The sequence below is a fragment of the Anguilla rostrata genome, chromosome 14 (genome assembly GCF_018555375.3).
Source record: "Anguilla rostrata isolate EN2019 chromosome 14, ASM1855537v3, whole genome shotgun sequence".
Classification (NCBI taxonomy): Eukaryota; Metazoa; Chordata; class Actinopteri; order Anguilliformes; family Anguillidae; genus Anguilla; species Anguilla rostrata.
Genome location: NC_057946.1, coordinates 26,322,651 through 26,342,413, shown reverse-complemented (window position 1 = coordinate 26,342,413; position 19,763 = coordinate 26,322,651). Strand labels below are relative to the sequence as shown.

Genomic DNA, 19,763 nt, shown 5'->3' with positions numbered 1-19,763 from the left:
GCTGCACAGATATACCCTCAGCTGCACAGATATCCTCTCAGCTGCGCATATATACCCTCAGCTGCACAACTATCTTCTCAGCTGCACAGATATACCCTCATTCTGCGCAGATTTACCCTCAGCTGCACAGATATCCCCTCAGCTGCGCATATATACCTTCAGCTGCACAACTATCCCCTCAGCTGCACAGATTTACCCTCAGCTGCACAGCTATCCCCTCAGCTGCACAGATATCCCCTCAGCTGCACAGATATCCTCTCAGCTGCACAGATATCCTCTCAGCTGCACAGATATCCCCTCAGCTGCACAGATATCCTCTCAGCTGCACAGATATCCCCTCAGCTGCACAGATATCCTCTCAGCTGCACAGATATCCCCTCAGCTGCACACATATCCCCTCAGCTGCGCATATATACCCTCAGCTGCACAGCTATCCCATCAGCTGCACAGATATCCCCTCAGCTGCGCATATATACCCTCAGCTGCACAGATATCCCATCAGCTGCACAGATATCCCCTCAGCTGTGCATATATACCCCCAGCTGCACAGATATCCCTCAGCTGCACAACTATCCCATCAGCTGCACAGATATCCCCTCAGCTGCACAGATATACCCTCAGCTGCACAGATATACCCTCAGCTGCGCAGATATTCCCTCAGCTGCACAGATATACCCTCAGCTGCACAGATACCCTCCTAGCTGCACAGATACCCTCCTAGCTGTGAAGATTTCTCCTCAGACTCAAACAGCATGTGTATTAGTAGGTGTGCAGCACAGCACAGATGACACAATATTTCTAAGAGCTACCAGTGAACGCAGAGGATTAGACGAATGCCTTCATGCCACATGAAGATTAGTGCATCCACACAGCACCTACTCTCAACCGAGCAGATTTTCAGCCCTGGATGCGCAGTTGGACGTAGATGCTGCACAGAGCTCCATGCAGCCGCAGCAGCCACTCAGAAGCCAGCGCTTGTCCCTCGTCTGAGACGTAGATGCGGCGCACGTGACCTCAAAATGGAGGGAGAACAGCTGTGAGCGAGCCAAGCCGTGGGAACGCGAGAGAGCGTCAGGAGAGCAGAGATTCCTCGGGGCCGAAACGGTGAGCTTTGCGTGCCGCGTCGCGCACCCCCCCCCCATCCCCCGCTCATCACTGTTCCACCATCCGCGGAAAAAAACATCATCTCTGCGCGATGCGGGGTCTGATTTAAGCATGTGTTATATGTGAGAGGGGGAAAGAGAGAGAGACATAAAGCGAGAGGGAGAGAGAGGGACAGCGAAAGGCGTACAGCGCGAGAGAGAGAGAGAGAGAGAGAGCGAGCGAGCGAGCGAGGATGCTGAGCTCCTGATTTCTGTGTTGGAAGTCAGGCAGCGGTATTAATCTCTTTGTGTGAAGCACTTAGTGCGGCACGGCCACTTTATTTCACCAGAGATCACCAGAGAACCAAGATGGACGAACAGGAAAACAACAACCAGGGGAATTACTGATGTGAAGGATCTTTGGACAGCGTGTATATCTGTGCGTGTGTGTGTGTGTGTGTGTGACTGAGTGTGTGTGCGTGTGCATCCATGTGTGTGTACGTGTGCGTGTTTGTGTGTGTGCGTGTGTGTGTGTGTGCGCATGTGTGAGTGAGTGCGCGTGTGTGTGCGTGTGTGTGTGAGTGTGTGTGTGCACGTGCTCTTGTGTATCAGCGTGAGTGTGTGTGTATGAAACGGTGTGCTGTCTTCTGCAGGTTCTCCAGATGATGTGCTGATGGAGTTTGTAAATAACGAAGCGAGGCGGAGTCCAGACGGAGCAGAGAATAGCACTGGTGAGTATATGATACCGACCTATTTAAATATTACCGGTGCAACACAGCGTGAATGGCCTTATCTGTGACTGTACACAAGAACACTGACTGTCAGTTGCCTGATTTAAATATTATCACTTGAAAAATCTTATTTAAATGTAACGGCTTACACATGACACACGCTATGAATGGCCTTATTTAGCAAACTAAATACTTCCCTTGCTGTATTACGCTTTGCATGAAAGGGGTCTTTTAGCTAGGGGTTTTACCTGGGTTACTGTATGTGTCACAGCACCGCCAGCCTTGGATATTCAGGAAGCCCGCCCCCAGAGAAAGAAGCTCTCAGCCCCGCCCATCAGCCTGTCTCTGGACCAGAGTGACGGCTCCCTCTTGTCAGACGATGCCCTAGAAACACCTGATGACCTGGACATCAATGTGGATGACCTGGACACCCCCGACGAGGATGACTTTCTGGATTATGCTGGACGCAAGCTGGAGTGGAAGGGTAATACACACACACACATACACACACACACGCTCACACACACGCACGCACATGCACACGCACGCACACACACAAACACAAGTGCTCCACTTTATAGGAAATCTGACTGACAGAAGATTAACCTGGAATGTGACCTAATACAGAGTACCAGTCGTCCAATCAAATGCCGGGGAAAGGGGCAAACGAAGCATTCCCAGCATGCAGTGCAGAGGAAGAGGATCGTCAGGACTCACAGCTATGGAGGACTGTCATCATTGGAGATCAGGAGCACCGCATCAACATGAAGCTCATCGAACCCTTCCAGAAAGTTCTCTCACATGGAGGTGCAAAAGAGAGGGGGATGGAATGTGGGTAAAAGGAGGGGGAGGGAGAGGTGGTTGGTAACCATATCAAAGACGGCACTATATATTTCTATATATTTATATAATATTATTATTATTATAATTATTATTATTATATTGTTAGTTTTATCGTTCAGCTTTTTTCTTCTTCTAATGTACTCTATATATAGAGGAGCAGTAATACCTCATTAATTGTCCAGTATTAAACAGTTAATTATTTTCTGAATATAAAATGACGTTTCTGCCACCAGGTTACTATGGAAACGGGCTCAATGCGATCATCGTGTTTGCTGCGTGTTTTCTTCCGGACAGCGACAGGGATGATTACCACAGTGTCATGGAGAACCTCTTCCTGTGAGTGGTGCAGAGCGACCTCACAATGCTACAAGCATAGCACAGCAACAGCAACTGTAAACACACACCTATAACACAACCACAGCACATCAACATCCAGTGTAAATACACACCTATAACACAACCACGGCACATCAACATCCACTGTAAACACACACCTATAAAACAACCACAGCACATCAACATCCAGTGTAAACACACACCTATAACACAACCATAGCACATCAACAACCAATATAAACACACACCCATAACACAACCATAGCACAGGAACTGCAACTGTAAACACACACCTATAACAGCAATAAGTAAAACCATAGCAAAGCAACTTAATCACATATAATGCAAGATATCCGCAATACTCTGACCCAGATAACACAGTTATACGAATGGTTCTTATACCCATAGCACAACAAGAAAAGCCTTACTATACAATACTGCTACCACACAACTATTTATTCAGTATGCACTATTATATGACATATATTTCTAGTATATTAGCATGTTATATCTCTCTGTAGATGTATAAAGGTGTGCATGAATGAGTGGTTGTCACCGCCTGGTTGCAGGTATGTGATCAGCACGCTTGAGCTGATGGTGGCTGAGGATTACATGATCGTGTATCTGAATGGAGCCACGCCCCACAGGAGGATGCCCGGACTCGGCTGGCTGAAGAAGTGCTACCACATGATTGACAGGAGGTAACACACACACACACACACACACGTGCGCGCACTCATACACACACATTACGTGACAGTACATTTATTTGGCAGACCCTGTTATCCAAAGCGACGTACAATAATAAGTGCACACCGAAGGTAACACGCACTCATGCTCACACACACGCACATATACACACACACACACACATGCACATGCTCACACACACGCACCTGTACACACACACAAATGAATAATATGGTCCTGATCATTTGGAATGACCAGGCAGTCCAAATGAATATATGGTCCTGATCATTTGGAATGGCCAGTCAGTCACTGAACTGGACTCCACCAGTTCTGGAGAGCCCAGACATGGCAGCCGGCGTTTGTGCGCTCGGGAGCGACTGCACTTCCTGCACAGTTAGCGTAGGCAGTTAGCGTGTCCTCGCTTGGTTTATTTTGTGTACCCAGCTTCGACGTCTGCGTCTGGCTGGCAGTCTGCACTGCAAAATAACGATAGCAAGAAGCTTCCTTCGGTTTGCGTTTGTGTCCATCGTCTTTTTTTTTGAGTTAGCGGACAAGAAATGGAGGGGGGGGGGGGGGTTAAAGTTAACGACATGACGTCGCACAAATGGGCCATGCAGTGACACGCCCGCAACGCCGCACAACCCTTTGGCAAGGGTGCCGCATTGCCTGATCTGGTGTGGATGCAGCCTTAGCGTGGGCGGTTTCTCTCCTGCGGTCAGATTGGCTGCTCTGCAGGGCCGTTGGCCACAGTCCGCACGGACTCAGTCCACATGGACAGAGTCCGTTCAGTTCACTTCCAGGGCCTGGAGCTTCTCACACACACACTGAAGACCAGCTCTTTTTTTCCCTCCACTTTCAAACACTCATTTTGTAGGCATTTTAATTTTCTCTCCCTTTCTAGCTAAATGTATTGTTTTAGTATGTGTATTCATTTATTATAACTTATTGTGTGAAAAAAGCACTCTAAAATGATGATGATGATGATAATAATGATGATGATGATGATTATTATTATTACGGGCCAAGCACATAGGCACCAACATAGCTCAGAATTTTTCACTATTATTATAGTTTCTGCCCTGGGAGTCTATGGTAGCCCATAGACCTGCTTGGCAGATTTTTGTGAAATTTGGTGCATTGATAGAGGACAGGCCAAGATATCCAGGCACCAAGTTTGGGGTCATCCCTCTAATGCCAACAACAGGGCAAAGTTGATGCTAGACTTTTGCCTTTTTTTTTACTTGAACCATTTGACCTAGAGTCAAGCTTATTTCTTCTCCATGAACCTTAGTTCCTGCCAACCTGAACACACTCACCGCCGCATTTTGAATTTTTTTAAAAGCATGTTTTGAACATCTCCTCCTAGACCGTTGAACAGACCACCACGGAATTTGGCATGTATCGTCTAGAGAGTACTCTGACCAAAAGTTGCTAAAAGATGCTAGGTCAAATTTGGCTGCAGTAAGCCAATGAAATTGATGTTGGCACGGCTTATCATGAAAATGCTAATAACTCCGAAACAGTTTGACATAAAGTAATGAAATTTGGTAAGTACATTGTCACTTCCATCATGATTCCAGCTCTAAATTAATGAATCACATTGTGGCATTACAGAGCACAGTATATATTTATCCATACATTTTTGGAAAAATCATAGTTGCCTTTTAGACATTTACAACTTGCTGTAGTGATAAATTTCCTCATCTGGAACATATATCTGTAGCTTATATGTTGCCACCATTTTGGATTGCTTTGAGACCTATGAAACTTGAGTACATTCATAGAAGGTTTGTCTGTATGGCGACTGAGCCATTTGGCACCACTTGACCACTTGATGGCACTATAACTGTCATTTGAATTTCCAGCGTTCAAGCAATCATAATACATGCCCCTGTTGAGCTAGATACTTGAATCCGACCTCATACTATATCTCCCTCACAGACAACTGAGATGCTTCAGAGTCATAATGCCCACCATTTTGGATTTTTCTGCCATTTTGAATTTCTTGAAAAACATTAAAAAGACTCCTGGAGTGCTTGTGGGATCACCACAAAATTGGGCATGCATCATTTTGAGAAATAATGGTATCAATGTGTGGGCTACCAGGAGAATTGCAGTTGAAGTAAACTGTGAGGCAATTACAAGATAGCCTAAATGATATTCTGGACATGCTATACCTGCAAAATAGGCTACTTTTTTACTGTGGGCATTTTGGATGTGTTATCGCCTATGTCAACATGTTATGTTTCACCATTCTTAATATAATTTCTAAATGACATTTTTACCAGTTTTTATTTCTAAAAGCCCTTCAAATTTCTTAAAACCTATTTTTCCTCAGAGTGAGTGTCACACCTCCTTTCCCTTTCCAGAAAGATGTAGGAAACACAAAGCCTACACACAACAAATGTTTTAAATGTTTGTTTTTTGAAACACAGCTTCCCAATATTCCAGTCTTGAAAGAGAAAACACAATGCTTTCAGTTTCTTTTCTTTTTTTGTGTGACTAAGGTTCAGTGTTTACTTCTAGATTTTGGTGGTGTTGAAATTCCAGTGTCCTGTTAGCCCATAGGCAAGCACCGAATAGAGATATGAAGGGCCTCACAATAAAATCTCTGACTGTGACCAGAAGGTATTAAAAGATAGCAGCTGGGTCAAACAATATGACTACAGTAAACAAACAAATTTGGACATGAAGGTAGCAAACAGGAAGTGAGTCATATCTCTCCAATGCTTTGTTGCATTTATACCAAACCTGGTACCCTTCTTTGCCAGGCAAGTCGTATGAAATTTGACCTAAACAAATTTTATAAGCTGATTACTCTGCAAAGAAAGGCAATATTTCAACCAAACCTATATGTGGAACATTGCAGTAAATTATTCTAACGGGCAAATTATATGCCCTTGGTGTTGGCCATATTGTTTTTCAGCCAACCTGGATTTTGTCAAAAACCCATTAGGACCCATCTCTTCCTAGAGTTATTGCCCCAATCCAACTGCAGTTTTTGGTATTACATCTATAGATTTTCTTTAAGAGCTGTTAAAAGATATCTCACAATTTGGGCAAATTGGGCAACCAACAGAATTGATTGCATGGAGGCACAGTAGTGCTTGGCCCCTGCATCGCTGCTTGCAGCTGTGTGTATGTATGTATATATGTATTATTATTATTCCAATCACAAAACCCCAGATTACACAGCTGTACACTCCTTTACTATCCTTTTCTTCATCCGCACTCATATTTCTCTCATTTCTCTCCAGACTCAGGAAGAATCTGAAATCCTTCATCATCGTTCACCCCTCCTGGTTCATAAGGACCATTTTGGCAGTGACCAGACCCTTTATCAGGTACAGTAACCACAGCCTTTATCTGGTGCAGTAACCAAAGCCTTTATCAGGTGCAGTAATCAGAGCCTTTATCAGGTGCAGTAATCAGAGCCTTTATCAGGCAGGCTCACACCCGTTCTTGGCAGTCAGTGAGATACGTTGTGATGACTCGATTTCTCCCTGGTTTTCAGCTCCAAGTTCAGCAGCAAGATTAAATATGTGGACAGCCTGGCTGAGCTGAGTGAGCTTGTGCCCATGGAGGGAATCCACATACCGGAGAGCATCGTCAGGTTAGGAGAAACTCCAACATCCCGCTGTTTGTCTTTCCATCTGTCACTCTGTTCAGCACTGCTGTGTGTGAGTACTCAATGTATGGGTAAAGACACTGTATGCAGAAATTATTATGATTATTATTATTATTATTATTATTGTTATTGTTATTATTTTAAAATAATTTAATTATATGGACATGCAGTTAATAGCACTTTTAAACATCAAATTTGCATAAACCAATAAATGAACAAAATGAACAAAATAAATAAATGACTGGTTAACAGTCCAAACACAACAATGATTATTATAAACACTGAAAAAAACATTGTAAAAAATAGGAGCTAAATGAGAGAAATACTTCATTGATATTTTCTCAATGTTAAGCTCATGTTTTGTCCAGGGGGGTCCCCTTTAAAACCAAATATTTAAATAATCTGCCATTCAGAGATAAGGGATGCGCACAGTTAAAAGCAACTCTGGAAATGAGCCTTCACAAGACTTTAAGAAGATGAGACAGAGTCTGCAGCCCTGAACTAATCTGGAAAACCATTCCAGAGCCTGGGGCCCTAACAGCGAATGTACGATCTCCTTTCACTTTGAGCTTTGTGGCTGGAACAGCTCGAGGAATTTTTATCGGCAAATCTCAGGGAACAGTAATAGGGGTCTACAAGATGATGAACAGGTTTAGAATGATAAATAGGGGTTTAGAAAACCTGCAATATATCCACGTGAACCAAGAAAATCATATTTTGATTTAAAAGTAATTACTTAATCAAATAAAATACATCATAAATCAGCTGGTAGCCAAGACTGTATTAATTCCACTGATGAGACTATGCTAATACTAGCACATGGGTAAAAACTGTATTTGTGAATATACACATGGGTAGTACATGGGAGGGACTGTTACTCGGCCTCCCCTGCACAGGTTTTCTGTCTCACTTTGTTCTTTCCCCCTCATTAACCTTTGACCTCCAGGCTGGATGAGGAGCTGAAGGAGGCGGCAGAAAATGCTAAGTAAGAAACTTACTTAAGAAACTGTGCTTTTTGCCATTGTGAGAACGCATGCTTTTGCGCCAGTATCAGTATGTATATTTGTTGGTATATGTTTCAGTGTTTCTGCATGTATCTATGTGCACATACATAAGGTAGTGCATGAAATACAAATGAGGGTATACGCAGTGTATGACAGAAGGAAAATGCAGCTTTTACCATTTTGGAACCATCAAAATCCCTTCACTTCCTCACTACCTGTGCCTGTGTGTTTGAGTATAACAGCGTGAGTGCATGTGTGCGTCGAGTATGCAGTCCTGTGTAATGCTGTATGTGTTCAACTGTCTATTCCTGCCTGTGTGTAGTGCAGTGCAGTGTGTTTGTATGTTTGTATTGTATGTGTGTGTAGCTGTGTATTTCTACCCATGTGTAGTGTACTTCAGTATAGTGGAGAGTGTGTACGTCAGAAAGTGTAGTGCTGGCTCTTAATATGGGTTCTCATTGCTGCCATATTGTTTCTCTATACTCAGATACAGCAGCTTCCTGGGTGGAACAGAGGCTTCTGTTCAAGTACCTCCAGAGTAAGAAATCTTAACACTATCTGTGCTGCTGTATCCATCTTAACACTGTGCTGCCCTCTTTGTCTTAACACTGTCTGTGCTGCTGCGTCCATATTAACACTGTGCTGCCCTCTTCATCTTAACACTCTCTGTGCTGCTGTATCCATATTAATACTGTGTTGCCCTCTTCATCTTAACACTGTCTGTGCTGCCACCCCCATCTTAGCACTTTGTTAGTGAACAAATCTTGTCTGCTTTTTTTGTTTTTTGTTTTTACAGATATGATACTTTTACTGTTTCAAAGAAATTGTGTTAGCTAAAGTATGCATACTCAGCTATACTGGTCCCAAAAAAAAAAACTGCTGTGTTGTCCCCACTATAGGAGCACTCGGGGAATATAGCATTGTATCACTGCAAAGAGAAACAGGCGTCTGGTAGTTAAACATTCAAGTGGCAAAGTGCATGTTTTGTTTTTCCCTTCATTGCATTTTAACCAGGAGAAGAACAAATGAATTGAATGTAACTCATTCTCCTGAGTGTTGCTGAAACTTAATTACAAACTCATCTGTAGCAATACCAGATCTGTTTTACTCCTGTAGACAAACCAGAGCCTATTTGCCCAGGGATTGTGATTAAAACAAATGTGAGAGTCAGTTTGCTTGTTCTGACCATGGAGTCTGGTCTCCACCACAGTCCGCTGTCTGTTCTCATTGCAATGCAACACGTACCTAGCGTTCACTGTGAATTAGTTTGGTAATTGCTGTGAAAACCACAAAGGTTAAAATACAGACAATATTCTGTTGGAGGATAAGGCAAGATAATTGGTCCCTGTGATCCCACTTTGTGAAATGCAAAAGCTTTGAACTGTTTCCCCAACCGTAAGTCGAACAGTAAACCCACTGCTCTCTGTGCATTGTCGATGCATTTCACTGCATCACATATACAGATACAGTGCATGGCTATAATAACAATTCATGTCTAGCGTCTGTGTAAGCTCTGCTGTGATTACAACTTCTGAAACCGCCACCTCCAGGGCTATATGATGTCACAGGCAGTGCTGTAAAGTCACTGTCAAACCTGCTGTGGTGCTGTGATGTCACAGAGAAACAGTGTTGTTATGATAGCAAGGGCACTATGATGTACTGACCGTGTCTATAACCCGGACATTGTTTTTGTTTTCATTTAGGGCAGGGAAGACCAACGTGTGAAGCTCAAGTTATCGGACGGCTTCAGTTGCGGTGACCCTAGCATGTGATCACAGTCCAACAAGGCAGTACCTACGGTACCTATAAGTACCTGTGGCCTGAAAACAATCTGTCCACATATGTGTATTTACATTCTCTGGCTAAGACCTGAACTATTACATGTACATTTTGCAAACAAAATATTTTATTTGATATTTTTAAGCAAGCGTTCTCAATCAAGTAATATCATAGACATCCGAAAACAAATTTTACCGTTAGAAGAGGAGAAAGGCATATTTAAAAATCTCATATGACTTTTATAGGTAGTACAATTACAAAGGTCTTACAATTTTTGGTTTAGATTTTTAAGCAGCAGGACAGTGTAGGGGGCACACAATGATGTCATTCCTCGAACCTCTAAATCTTAAATGCCTCTGTATGCACCTGTATGCTGTTGGACTCAGGTGACCTGCATTCCACAACCTCATGGCAGCCTTCTTCCCCTCTCTTTCTGTTCAGATTTGGACAGAAATCATATTCAGTGTTTCATGTTTTCTCCGTATAATGCAATAAATCATACTCAGTGTTTTAACTATTTTGGATTCATAGAACACTCTAAATTCTGCAAAAAAATATAGAATCCTTCTCAATATGTAACCTATTATGCTTCTAAGACTAAGATTTTAAGATTTTGTTAGATTTGTAAGCCCTGAGACGGTGTTGTTTGACCTCTGACCCTGGGCCATACCACTTGCTGACTGTGACCCGGATACTATTGTGACATGGTTGGCTCTGTTCTGCCCAGGGTAGGGTGGTTTCAGTTGATCAGGGCTCCTCACGTGACCACTGCAATAGCTCCTATACCAGCAACATGCCAGCCTCCCACAGGTTCACAGTCGTTGTCAGTTCAGTGAGACATAAACTTATTTATGTGCTAGCACTCCTGTAGCACAGAGTGGCTTGCAGGGTGCAAAACGTGGCTCATGAGTGCGTTAGAGGTGAGCGCGTGTTTCAGCTGCAGTGTTCTTGGTGTGAAGGTTTGGGCGGCACACAGCCGTGTCTCGACAGACACAACCAGCAAAGAAGTAAGGACACTTATTAAATAAGAAATAGTTACAAAAATAGGCGAATTGTTTGGTACAATGCTTGCGATAGGTCCTTTAAAAAAGAAGAGGTCTCCCCTTGCTTCCCTCATTAAAATCTGTCTGTCTGTCTGCTCACTGGTCACCAGGGTCCAAACCTGTCCTATTCCTTGCACAAAACAGGAAATGGCATGTAATGCATGCAAAATATAAAATATAAAGCACAATATTTGAATCCTGTATGCAGATTTTAAACTATCTTTTTATTTTTATAGTATCAACATTGTTTTTTTCAGTCTCAAGTAGGATGTACACTGAAGATGAGACGTTTTCCAGCAGTCGGTATAGAAATGTAGTATATAATAACGTAAACGGTTTCAATAAATGTCTTGTTACATAAATGGTTGTTTTTGCTCTGATTATTTTACTGCATTACTATATGGTTTGCCTTGGCAAATAATTGGTTTAATATGCGTGATTTCCCCTTTACCACGGCTGCTGATTTCAATTTAGTGATTTGATGTGGTCTCTAATCAGTATTCAAGCACAGCAGATGGTGTGATACATACAAAATATATTAATAATCACCAAACATCAAATGAAACTAAGAGGACACAGGGCTAGGTCAGAGCATAAATAAGAGGAGGAAAATCCAGTTTCAGAAATGTAAAGACCTCCCCAGTGTTTTGGTCCAATCACCTGGATTTTCTGATTAGCGCAGTTATTTGGCCAGGTGGCAGAACTGATTAGTGAAATCAGCTGGCTTAGTTCATGGGTGGAAGAAACACATGGGGAGACTTTGGCTCTCTGACCCCTGGACTTTCCACCTCTGGGATTTGTCAACTAGAGCAGTGGTTCTCAACCTTGGTCCTGGGGGCCCACTGTGCATACTGGTTTTCGTTCCAACCACAATTGCAACCCCGGAATTGTAACAAGCTATTATTTTTCCTTAATTAGGTGCTTCTCATGTCAGAGGAATTATTTGCCCACTTAAGCCACCTTGTGTCAGAAATAGCTATGCATGCCATAAAGAATAAAAGTCCCATATTCACATTGTGCTATATTGTAGACAATTACGTATAGAGGTTAAAAAAACTTTTTAACTAATCAAAATAAAGACTGAAGCAAATCAACAGGTTCCTAATTGGGGAAAGTGTGGACACCTCACCTGGCCACTAAATATAATCATTTGATAGATAACGAAGAATTCAAAAACAAAAAAAATGATAACGAGTCAAACCTGTATTGTGCTAATTAGATTAAGGGAACTTAAAGCACTTAAACGCTTGTTCAGCAACCTAATTAGGAGCCTATTAATTCCCCTCGTTAATTTGATCTGTTAAAAATGTTACCTCTTTTTAAGTGATTGTTTGCAATCACTTAAAAAGCAACACAATAACACAATTGGATTTTATTCTTCATGCCATGCATAGCAATTTCTGACATAATGTGGCTTAAGAGGGTAAATAATTCCTCCTAACATTAAAAACACCTAATTAAGAAAAATGGACAGCTTGTTAAAATTCTGAGATTGCAATTGTGGTTGGAACGAAAACCAGCATACACAGTGGGCCCCCAGGACCGAGGTTGAGAACCACTGAACTAAAGAGTCGAAGAGTGGCGACATGCTCGATTTTCTGTTGGTAGTGCAGAGAAAGGAATGCAAAGTACAGTAATTTTATTTATTTTATTATAAGTCAGTGGGCTATTTTATAACCATGTCACAAATGAGCTTTTTTCTCAGGTTAAACAAGTCATATTTTTGAATTAGTAATGGACAGGCAAATATTTTCTGCCAAAAAACATGTAGGTAGACCTACAGCTGTGCAGCCTTGACAGTGGTAGATATGGAAACATTACACACAGAAATATATGGTAACTACGTTTTAACATACGTCCATGTATTTTTAATGGATTTATTACAAATATATTCTCTATATAATAATATCGTAATGTTCTGAAATGATTAAACGGTGTTAATAATTGTATACCCATGTTTAAAATAAGTTTACTCATGGCTACTCACGAATAAATATAGTAGAGGTTTGTGGGGAATATGTATTTTAGGAAACGTTGGGTAGCATTGATTTGAAATAAAGCTGGTTTCATTTGTACGAGCTAAGATAACAAATATTGTTGTAACTTGGCCTCATTTTTTTAAACAAGTTTTTAATCAAAGACTGATATGCAGTGCTTTGTATGCGTGAGTAACCTGCCATTTTTGTATTCCGAAAACGTTTTTTGAGATGAAAACCTGTAGGAACAGGAGTGGGAACCACTGTCTCAGAGAGTGGTCCTTGGTTGACCATTTTATTTATGATCAAGTAGATCCTATTTCATTTATCTCTCACGTTGTAACTACATTGACATTGTCCTGTAGCTATTGTTTTGTCTGTAACTAGATACGACGTCGTAATCTTTTCCAGCTGTCTTATTGTTGTTATACCAAACTGCCCAGGATTTAAAAAAAAATATATATTGGTAGAAATGACAAAATACAGGTTAAAGCAGGTAAGTACAGCAATATGTAAATTCAAATGTTACTGTATCTTATTGAAACACAGAATAACCAAACTGCCCAGGATGCTTCTGCGTCTGCATAGCCCGTGACGCAGATCTACGTCAGTAAATAAATTTGACGTAACGTAGCCGAAGTTCCCAGAATACCCGGACATTGCCAATTAGTGTAGGGACTTCTCGCTAACCCTGCAGCTAGCTAGCTATTTTCTTAAACCCGTGAACTTGAAGTAAAACGGAAGTAATATTCGACACTTAATATACTAGAAAACTATATTTAAGTGCTGGTGCTAGAAATCACCTGACAAACGACGATACTAACGGAAACCCAGAAACAATACTGGTAGTCAGCTAGCTAATTCAAGTTGGCGACGAGTTTTCGTTGTTACCACATTGACTGTGTAGCCTTGGTAATATGAAGACTCTGCCCTTCTTCTCTCGGGGAAAGGTCGTTCGAGGCTTCGGTAGAGGGAGTAAGGAACTTGGGATCCCGACAGGTAAAGACAGATTTGAGTGATTATAGCGAGCTAACTTTACCTGAGTGACAAACTTGTGTCGCTAGTTCAGTCGGCACTTCCAGCTAACTGCTGCTAGCCGGTGTTTCTCGATTTTAGTTGGTAAAATAATCTAACAAAACGGGTCGGTCTCTGATCTTTAGCGATGACACTACAGCTAATGATAACTACTGAAATGAACCATTCTGGCTTTACTGGTCTAACGTCACTAGAAGCAGGCAAAATACTCATAGCGAAAGTGTAATTTAACATTAATTTGACTTGCTAACGTTGCTGCTAAATCGGTCACTAAATGAGTGTTACGCAACCTTACGACAAATATTGAGTGGTCTAACTGGGAATTGTGCTTTTGCAAAACTACGTTAATCTCATTTTAAAGAGAGATGGTTTATCAAGTTACCTACTGGCTTAAAGGAAACCCGAGCTTGCTGGCTAGCACTACCGTTCTTGTTTCATTCATAAATAATCCATAGCAATTAAATAAATTGACGTAAATAACCTATAATTTGTGTTAACCTGTATTATTGCTATGTGTAGATCTTGTGGCGATACTTCTATCATGGGGCGGAACAAAACTAATATCATTCGCATCTGAAGAATAACTGCCTTCGTGAAGCAGCGTTACAGATAACTGTCTGGGACATTTTGACAATCGCTTGCTTACGTAGGCCAGTCACGGGACACCTGATTTACGGTCATGGGCCACTTATGGAACACTTAATTTCCTTGACAATTGGTACACAGTTAGGTACTCCACAAAATTGCTAATGCGAGATGAAATTGTGTCACTACTAACTTGGTGTTTACTGTCGCTATCCTCCAGCAAACTTCCCTGACTCGGTGGTGGAGCGCCTTCCTGCAGACATCAGCACCGGGGTGTACTTCGGTTGGGCGAGCGTGGGGGCCGGGGAAGTGCACAAGATGGTTATGAGCATTGGCTGGAACCCCTTCTACAAGAATACCAAGAAATCCATGGTAACGAACCTTCTCACACACCCACGTACACACATACGCATGTATGTACTTACACGCATATGTACGGATGCACAAGTGAACTCTCTCTCTCGCAAACACGCACACTCACACGCACACCGATTGTCATCGCACTTGCTTTAAGTTTCACACACACTGACATTGGCAGTTGAGATGTTTTTGGTTCTGCATTAGTGCTGTGCTTTTGGATCTGTGGGTGGTTATGTGTTTCGCTCTGTAGATATTGTATTTTTGGTTCTGTTGGTATCGAAATGGTTTTTTTTCTCCTTTTTTTTGTTTTGTGAATAATGTGTTCTTGGTTCTATGGGTAATGTGTTGCAGGAGGTGCACCTAATTCATAAATTTAAGGAGGATTTCTATGGAAAAGTCCTGAATGTCCTTATATTGGGCTACATCCGCCCAGAAAGGAGCTTCAACTCACTAGGTCAGTCTAAATCGCGTCTGTATGTATAAATGTAACTCTGTAAGTTTTTTGACTGTGACACAATTTTTGTTCATTTGGCTCAGTACTCCAGCACATTGGATTTGAGATGAAATGATGAATATGAGGTTAAAGTGCGGACTGTCAGCATTCATTTGTGGCTATGTACATTCATATGTAGCTCGTTCTACGCATAGTCGCCCCACTTTGGGAGAGCAAAACCTGCTCAGCCGTTTCTTGGCCAGCTGCGTGTTGTTGCATCATTTGTTAATGTGCGAGAAAGCTAACGAAAGGTCTAGAACTGATTTTGGGTGTGTAATTTGCATTTTGAGTCGGTTGCTATTGACTGAGCATGAGGGCGAGATGTCTCAATACCAGTAAAGCAGGCCATTATGGTGTGGAAAAATCTGAATAAATTGATCCGACATAGCTGAAACACCAGATGTGTCATATCAATGGGTACATTAAGAAGCAAGAACACACCGGTGAGCTCAGCAATAGCAAACAACCTGGTCGACCATGGATGACCAAACAATACTGTCAGAAGAAGAACCCCTTCTCAACTGTTGAACCGATCAAGAACACTCACCAGGATGTAGGCATATATGTGTCAAGCTGTTACCCGTTAGTTTAATATATTATGTTTTTTTGCAGTTGTATATACCGCTGTAAGTATCTTTATTGTTATTGTGGCTGTTCTCGTGAGTACACCGCTTCCTTGCTGGATAATGATGGTTTTCTCCAGTTTGAAAAGCTGCCATGCTAGCTGTGATGTAAATAACATTCGCAGCAGCGTTAGCTTGCCGTTAGCAAAGTAATTATTTCTGTTGGGGAAGTGGCATCGGAATTCAGTGGATCCAGCGCCATTTAAGAGAGAACCGTGTGCAGATAAAAATGGCCAAGTTTTAAACGCTGGTTTAAATCACAGACTGTGACAGGGACGGTTATGTGAAACTCCCATTCATTTTCCCCGTGGAGAAATTCTCCTTTGATCCGGAAATGGGTAAAGGTCTTTCTCTGCGTCACATCAGACTCCTGAGGCCCATTGGACGGTGCTGCACCTTGCGGTAGGACAATGACCCAAAAGCGCCGTTAAAGCAAACAAGGAGTTCTTTCAGGGCCCAGAAGTGGAATGTCGTTGGCTCGCCGAGTCGACCACCTGACCTGAATCCGACGGAGCGTACGTTTCACTTTCTGAAGACAAGACTAAAGGAAAAAATCCCCCAAAACTAACAGGGAACTGAAAATGGCTTCGAACAGGCCTGATAGAGCATTACCAGAGAAGAAACTGAATGTCTGTTGATGTCTGTGGGTCACTGATTTCAATTGGTCATCGAATGCAAAGGATTTGCAGCCAAGTTCTAAATGTGACTTTAAGATTATCAATTTGTCCAATTAACTTTGGTGCCCTAAAATGGGGGTCAATGTATAAAAAGGGCTGTAATTCCTACGTGGTTCACTAGATATGGATGTAAATTCCCTCAAATCAAAGCTGACGGTCTGCACTTTACCCTCATATTCATTGTTTCATTTCAAATCCAATGTGCTGGAGTACAGAGCCAAAACAACAAAAGTTGCCACTTACAGGTTGTGTACTTGTGTATTTACAGGCCGTACTGTATTTTTACACACACACACACAACCGTACTCTCATGCATGTGAAGTGTGGCGCTGACTATATGACTTTCTGCTGTGCGTAGAGTCCCTGGTCACAGCGATCCACAGCGACATTGAGGAGGCCAAGAGGAGGCTGGACTCTCACGAATGCAGAAAACTGAGGGACGACTTTTTCATACCGACGACAGACCACATACTGAACGGCCACTGACCGAAGCGGCTACCGGCCCCGGAGTGGACCTTCATGTCCGGGTGGTTCTGTGGTTGGTTCAACCAAACATGACCCACTAACCACTGTACCAAGCACACCACTACCCACAGACCTAAGAAATCAGCAACTACCCACAGAACTAAAAACAAATTCCGCTCGACCGAGAACACAACAAGAACCCAACGAGCAGAAGAGTAGAGTTTGTATGACTGAGAGACTAAATGACTGAGCTGAGTTTGTATTCCGGCAGAGAGACTGTCACGGTCAGCCGAGCCTGCACTCGAACGTTTAGTCTTAACATTAGCTTGGCAGCTGTAGTTGAGTTTATTACGTACATCTGTCCCAGGGAACACATTCCTCTACTGCAGTGGTAACCCACCCTGCTCCTGGAGATCTACCGTCCGTAAGGTTTTCACTCTGACCCTAACAAAGCGCACCTCATTCAACAGCTAGAGATCTTTGTTGCTAACGAGAGCTGCTAATTAGCAGTCAGTTGTGCCACATTATGGTTGAAATGAATACCTGCGGGATGGCAGATCTCCAGGAACAGGGTTGGTTACCACTGCTCCTACTGTTTACAGTCCCTCCTTTGTGACTTGTTCATCACGCGTAGATAACCGCAGTGGGGGGAAATGGGTACCGGCTTACTATTTATAGCTAACGGACGCACTGTGAAGGTGTTGCGGATTGTTGTTCCCCAGGTGTTGCGCGCCGGTAGGGCTTCTCTTTCTTCTTCTGAGGTCTTCATCGGCAGCGCTAACTCCCTTATTTCCGCCTGCGCCCGCGGCGCTCCTGACCGCCATTTGAACGCGTTTGTCTGAAATTTTGTCGGCCTGCATTCCTCACTTCATTAACCTAATTAATGTGTATGGGGCAGAACTTAATTTGTTGGATTGTATATGGTACTTTGTATTTAAACTGTAATTTGTGGGATTGTTCTACTGCATTAGTAAATTATTGTCATGCAACAAATATCAACCATTACGTTTTGTGGCGAATCATTTGAAAACTATAACAAATATTTCACAATCAAGCTTTTCTTTGTTCAATGTTTACCTCTCGTTTGATTTTAAAAGCAATATAAGCACAATGAAGTTGAATAGTGTGTAATCTATTTGCTTTGTAACAAAGCATATCTGTTTGTGTCTATGCTGAAGTGATGGCCATTGTGTGTCCATTATCCAATCTGCAGCTAAGACCCTGTTATGATTCTAGAGATGTAATTTCATAAATATTTTCTACGAACTGCATTAGCTGCTACGGGCATGAATGTTGAAATAATGTTACTTTGAATAAAGAAATTTTCAGGTAGCGTACGTTAGCTGTGATTTTCGTTTTTCTGCAACAATATGGTTCGACAGCAGAACATATAGCAGACACCGCTTTCACAATTTCAATGCACATGAAGATAATTCAAAAAAAGAGTTGCGGTAAGTAAACGGAAGTCCACCATGTTTGGACTTTCAGCCTTTTAGAATGTTTCTAAGTGTTTGCAAAAAAAGCAAGACAGTTTGACTTCAGCACATATGACTTGAATTGGGTTAACTGGACTCTCCTCTTGAAAAATGAGAAATCATTTTCTGTGCAAGAACAGCAACAGTGTGTCAGTACAAGTGACCGTGCCGTTTCACGAAAAACCTCACATCAAGGCTTCACCGCTAAAGTTTTGGCCCAATCAACCTCGCATTAAAAAAAATAAAGATTTGTTTAAAATTGCTGGAACTTCGTAGAGATTTTATAGCGCAAATTGGTTTGTGTAATCTTTATACACAGTACCATGAAAAATAATTTTCCCCCTTCCTGATTTCCTCTATTATTGCATATCTGTCACGCTAAATGGTTTCAGATCTTTAGACAAAAAGTAATATCACACAAAGGGAACCTGAGTAAACACAAAGCACGTTTTTAAAATTGAAATTTGATATGTATGCTACATACATGGGGTAATAGAACGTGCCTGTGATAGGTCACACAATTTGGCCGCATGGGAGGCCTTTAACAAGATCCAACCTCAACATCAGTGCGTTTTTCCTAAATTTTGTTGAATGCTCCCGAGTAGCATCAAACCTCAACACCGTAACTTTGGCTCCAGTTTTTCACGTTGGAGCACGCGTACACGACTCCATTCATTATCTTGATTGTGGCGATTGGCGCACTGCCACTCAATATATTTTATCAGTGAATTTTTTGATCACCTCTTGGCGTATCGTTGAATTTATCAGAAAGCATTCCGCCCCCAGGGCAGACACGTAAATCCCTGGTAAAGATTCATGCAGAGTGTCGGGACTGTGGAGCCATCGTCTGTCTTTAAACCAGACCTGGGTCAAATACGTATTTGTTTTGGATTCAAATACTTCTCTGTGCTCTATTGATCTTGCCTGGTGTAATTGAG

The 19,763-nt window shown here is 42.1% G+C and overlaps 2 protein-coding genes across 7 annotated transcripts; both read left to right on the top strand.

The window, feature by feature from the left end:
- Positions 1-981: 981 nt before the first annotated feature.
- On the top strand, positions 982-11,498 carry prune2 (prune homolog 2 with BCH domain). Of its 4 annotated transcripts, none has more exons than XM_064307487.1 (11): positions 982-1,104; positions 1,736-1,813; positions 2,085-2,297; positions 2,441-2,620; positions 2,890-2,992; positions 3,562-3,693; positions 6,940-7,026; positions 7,197-7,295; positions 8,257-8,295; positions 8,802-8,852; positions 10,018-11,498. In XM_064307487.1, exons 2-11 carry the CDS (start codon positions 1,756-1,758, stop codon positions 10,037-10,039), a joined length of 984 nt encoding a protein of 327 aa, XP_064163557.1. In that variant the 5' UTR covers positions 982-1,104; positions 1,736-1,755; the 3' UTR covers positions 10,040-11,498. The 4 variants fall into 4 exon arrangements, with proteins under 4 accessions (XP_064163557.1, XP_064163560.1, XP_064163559.1 ...); XM_064307490.1 differs by lacking the exon at positions 982-1,104 and adding an exon at positions 1,184-1,491; XM_064307489.1 differs by lacking the exon at positions 982-1,104 and adding an exon at positions 1,184-1,513.
- Positions 11,499-12,610: 1,112 nt separating this feature from the next.
- LOC135239075 (riboflavin kinase-like) lies at positions 12,611-18,687 on the top strand. 3 transcript variants are annotated; one of them, XM_064307493.1, is made up of 4 exons: positions 12,611-12,764; positions 14,953-15,104; positions 15,444-15,546; positions 17,244-18,687. In XM_064307493.1, exons 1-4 carry the CDS (start codon positions 12,758-12,760, stop codon positions 17,369-17,371), a joined length of 390 nt encoding a protein of 129 aa, XP_064163563.1. In that variant the 5' UTR covers positions 12,611-12,757; the 3' UTR covers positions 17,372-18,687. The 3 variants fall into 3 exon arrangements, with proteins under 3 accessions (XP_064163563.1, XP_064163562.1, XP_064163561.1); XM_064307492.1 differs by lacking the exon at positions 12,611-12,764 and adding an exon at positions 12,783-12,972; XM_064307491.1 differs by lacking the exon at positions 12,611-12,764 and adding an exon at positions 13,748-14,111.
- The last annotated feature ends 1,076 nt before the right edge of the window (positions 18,688-19,763 follow it).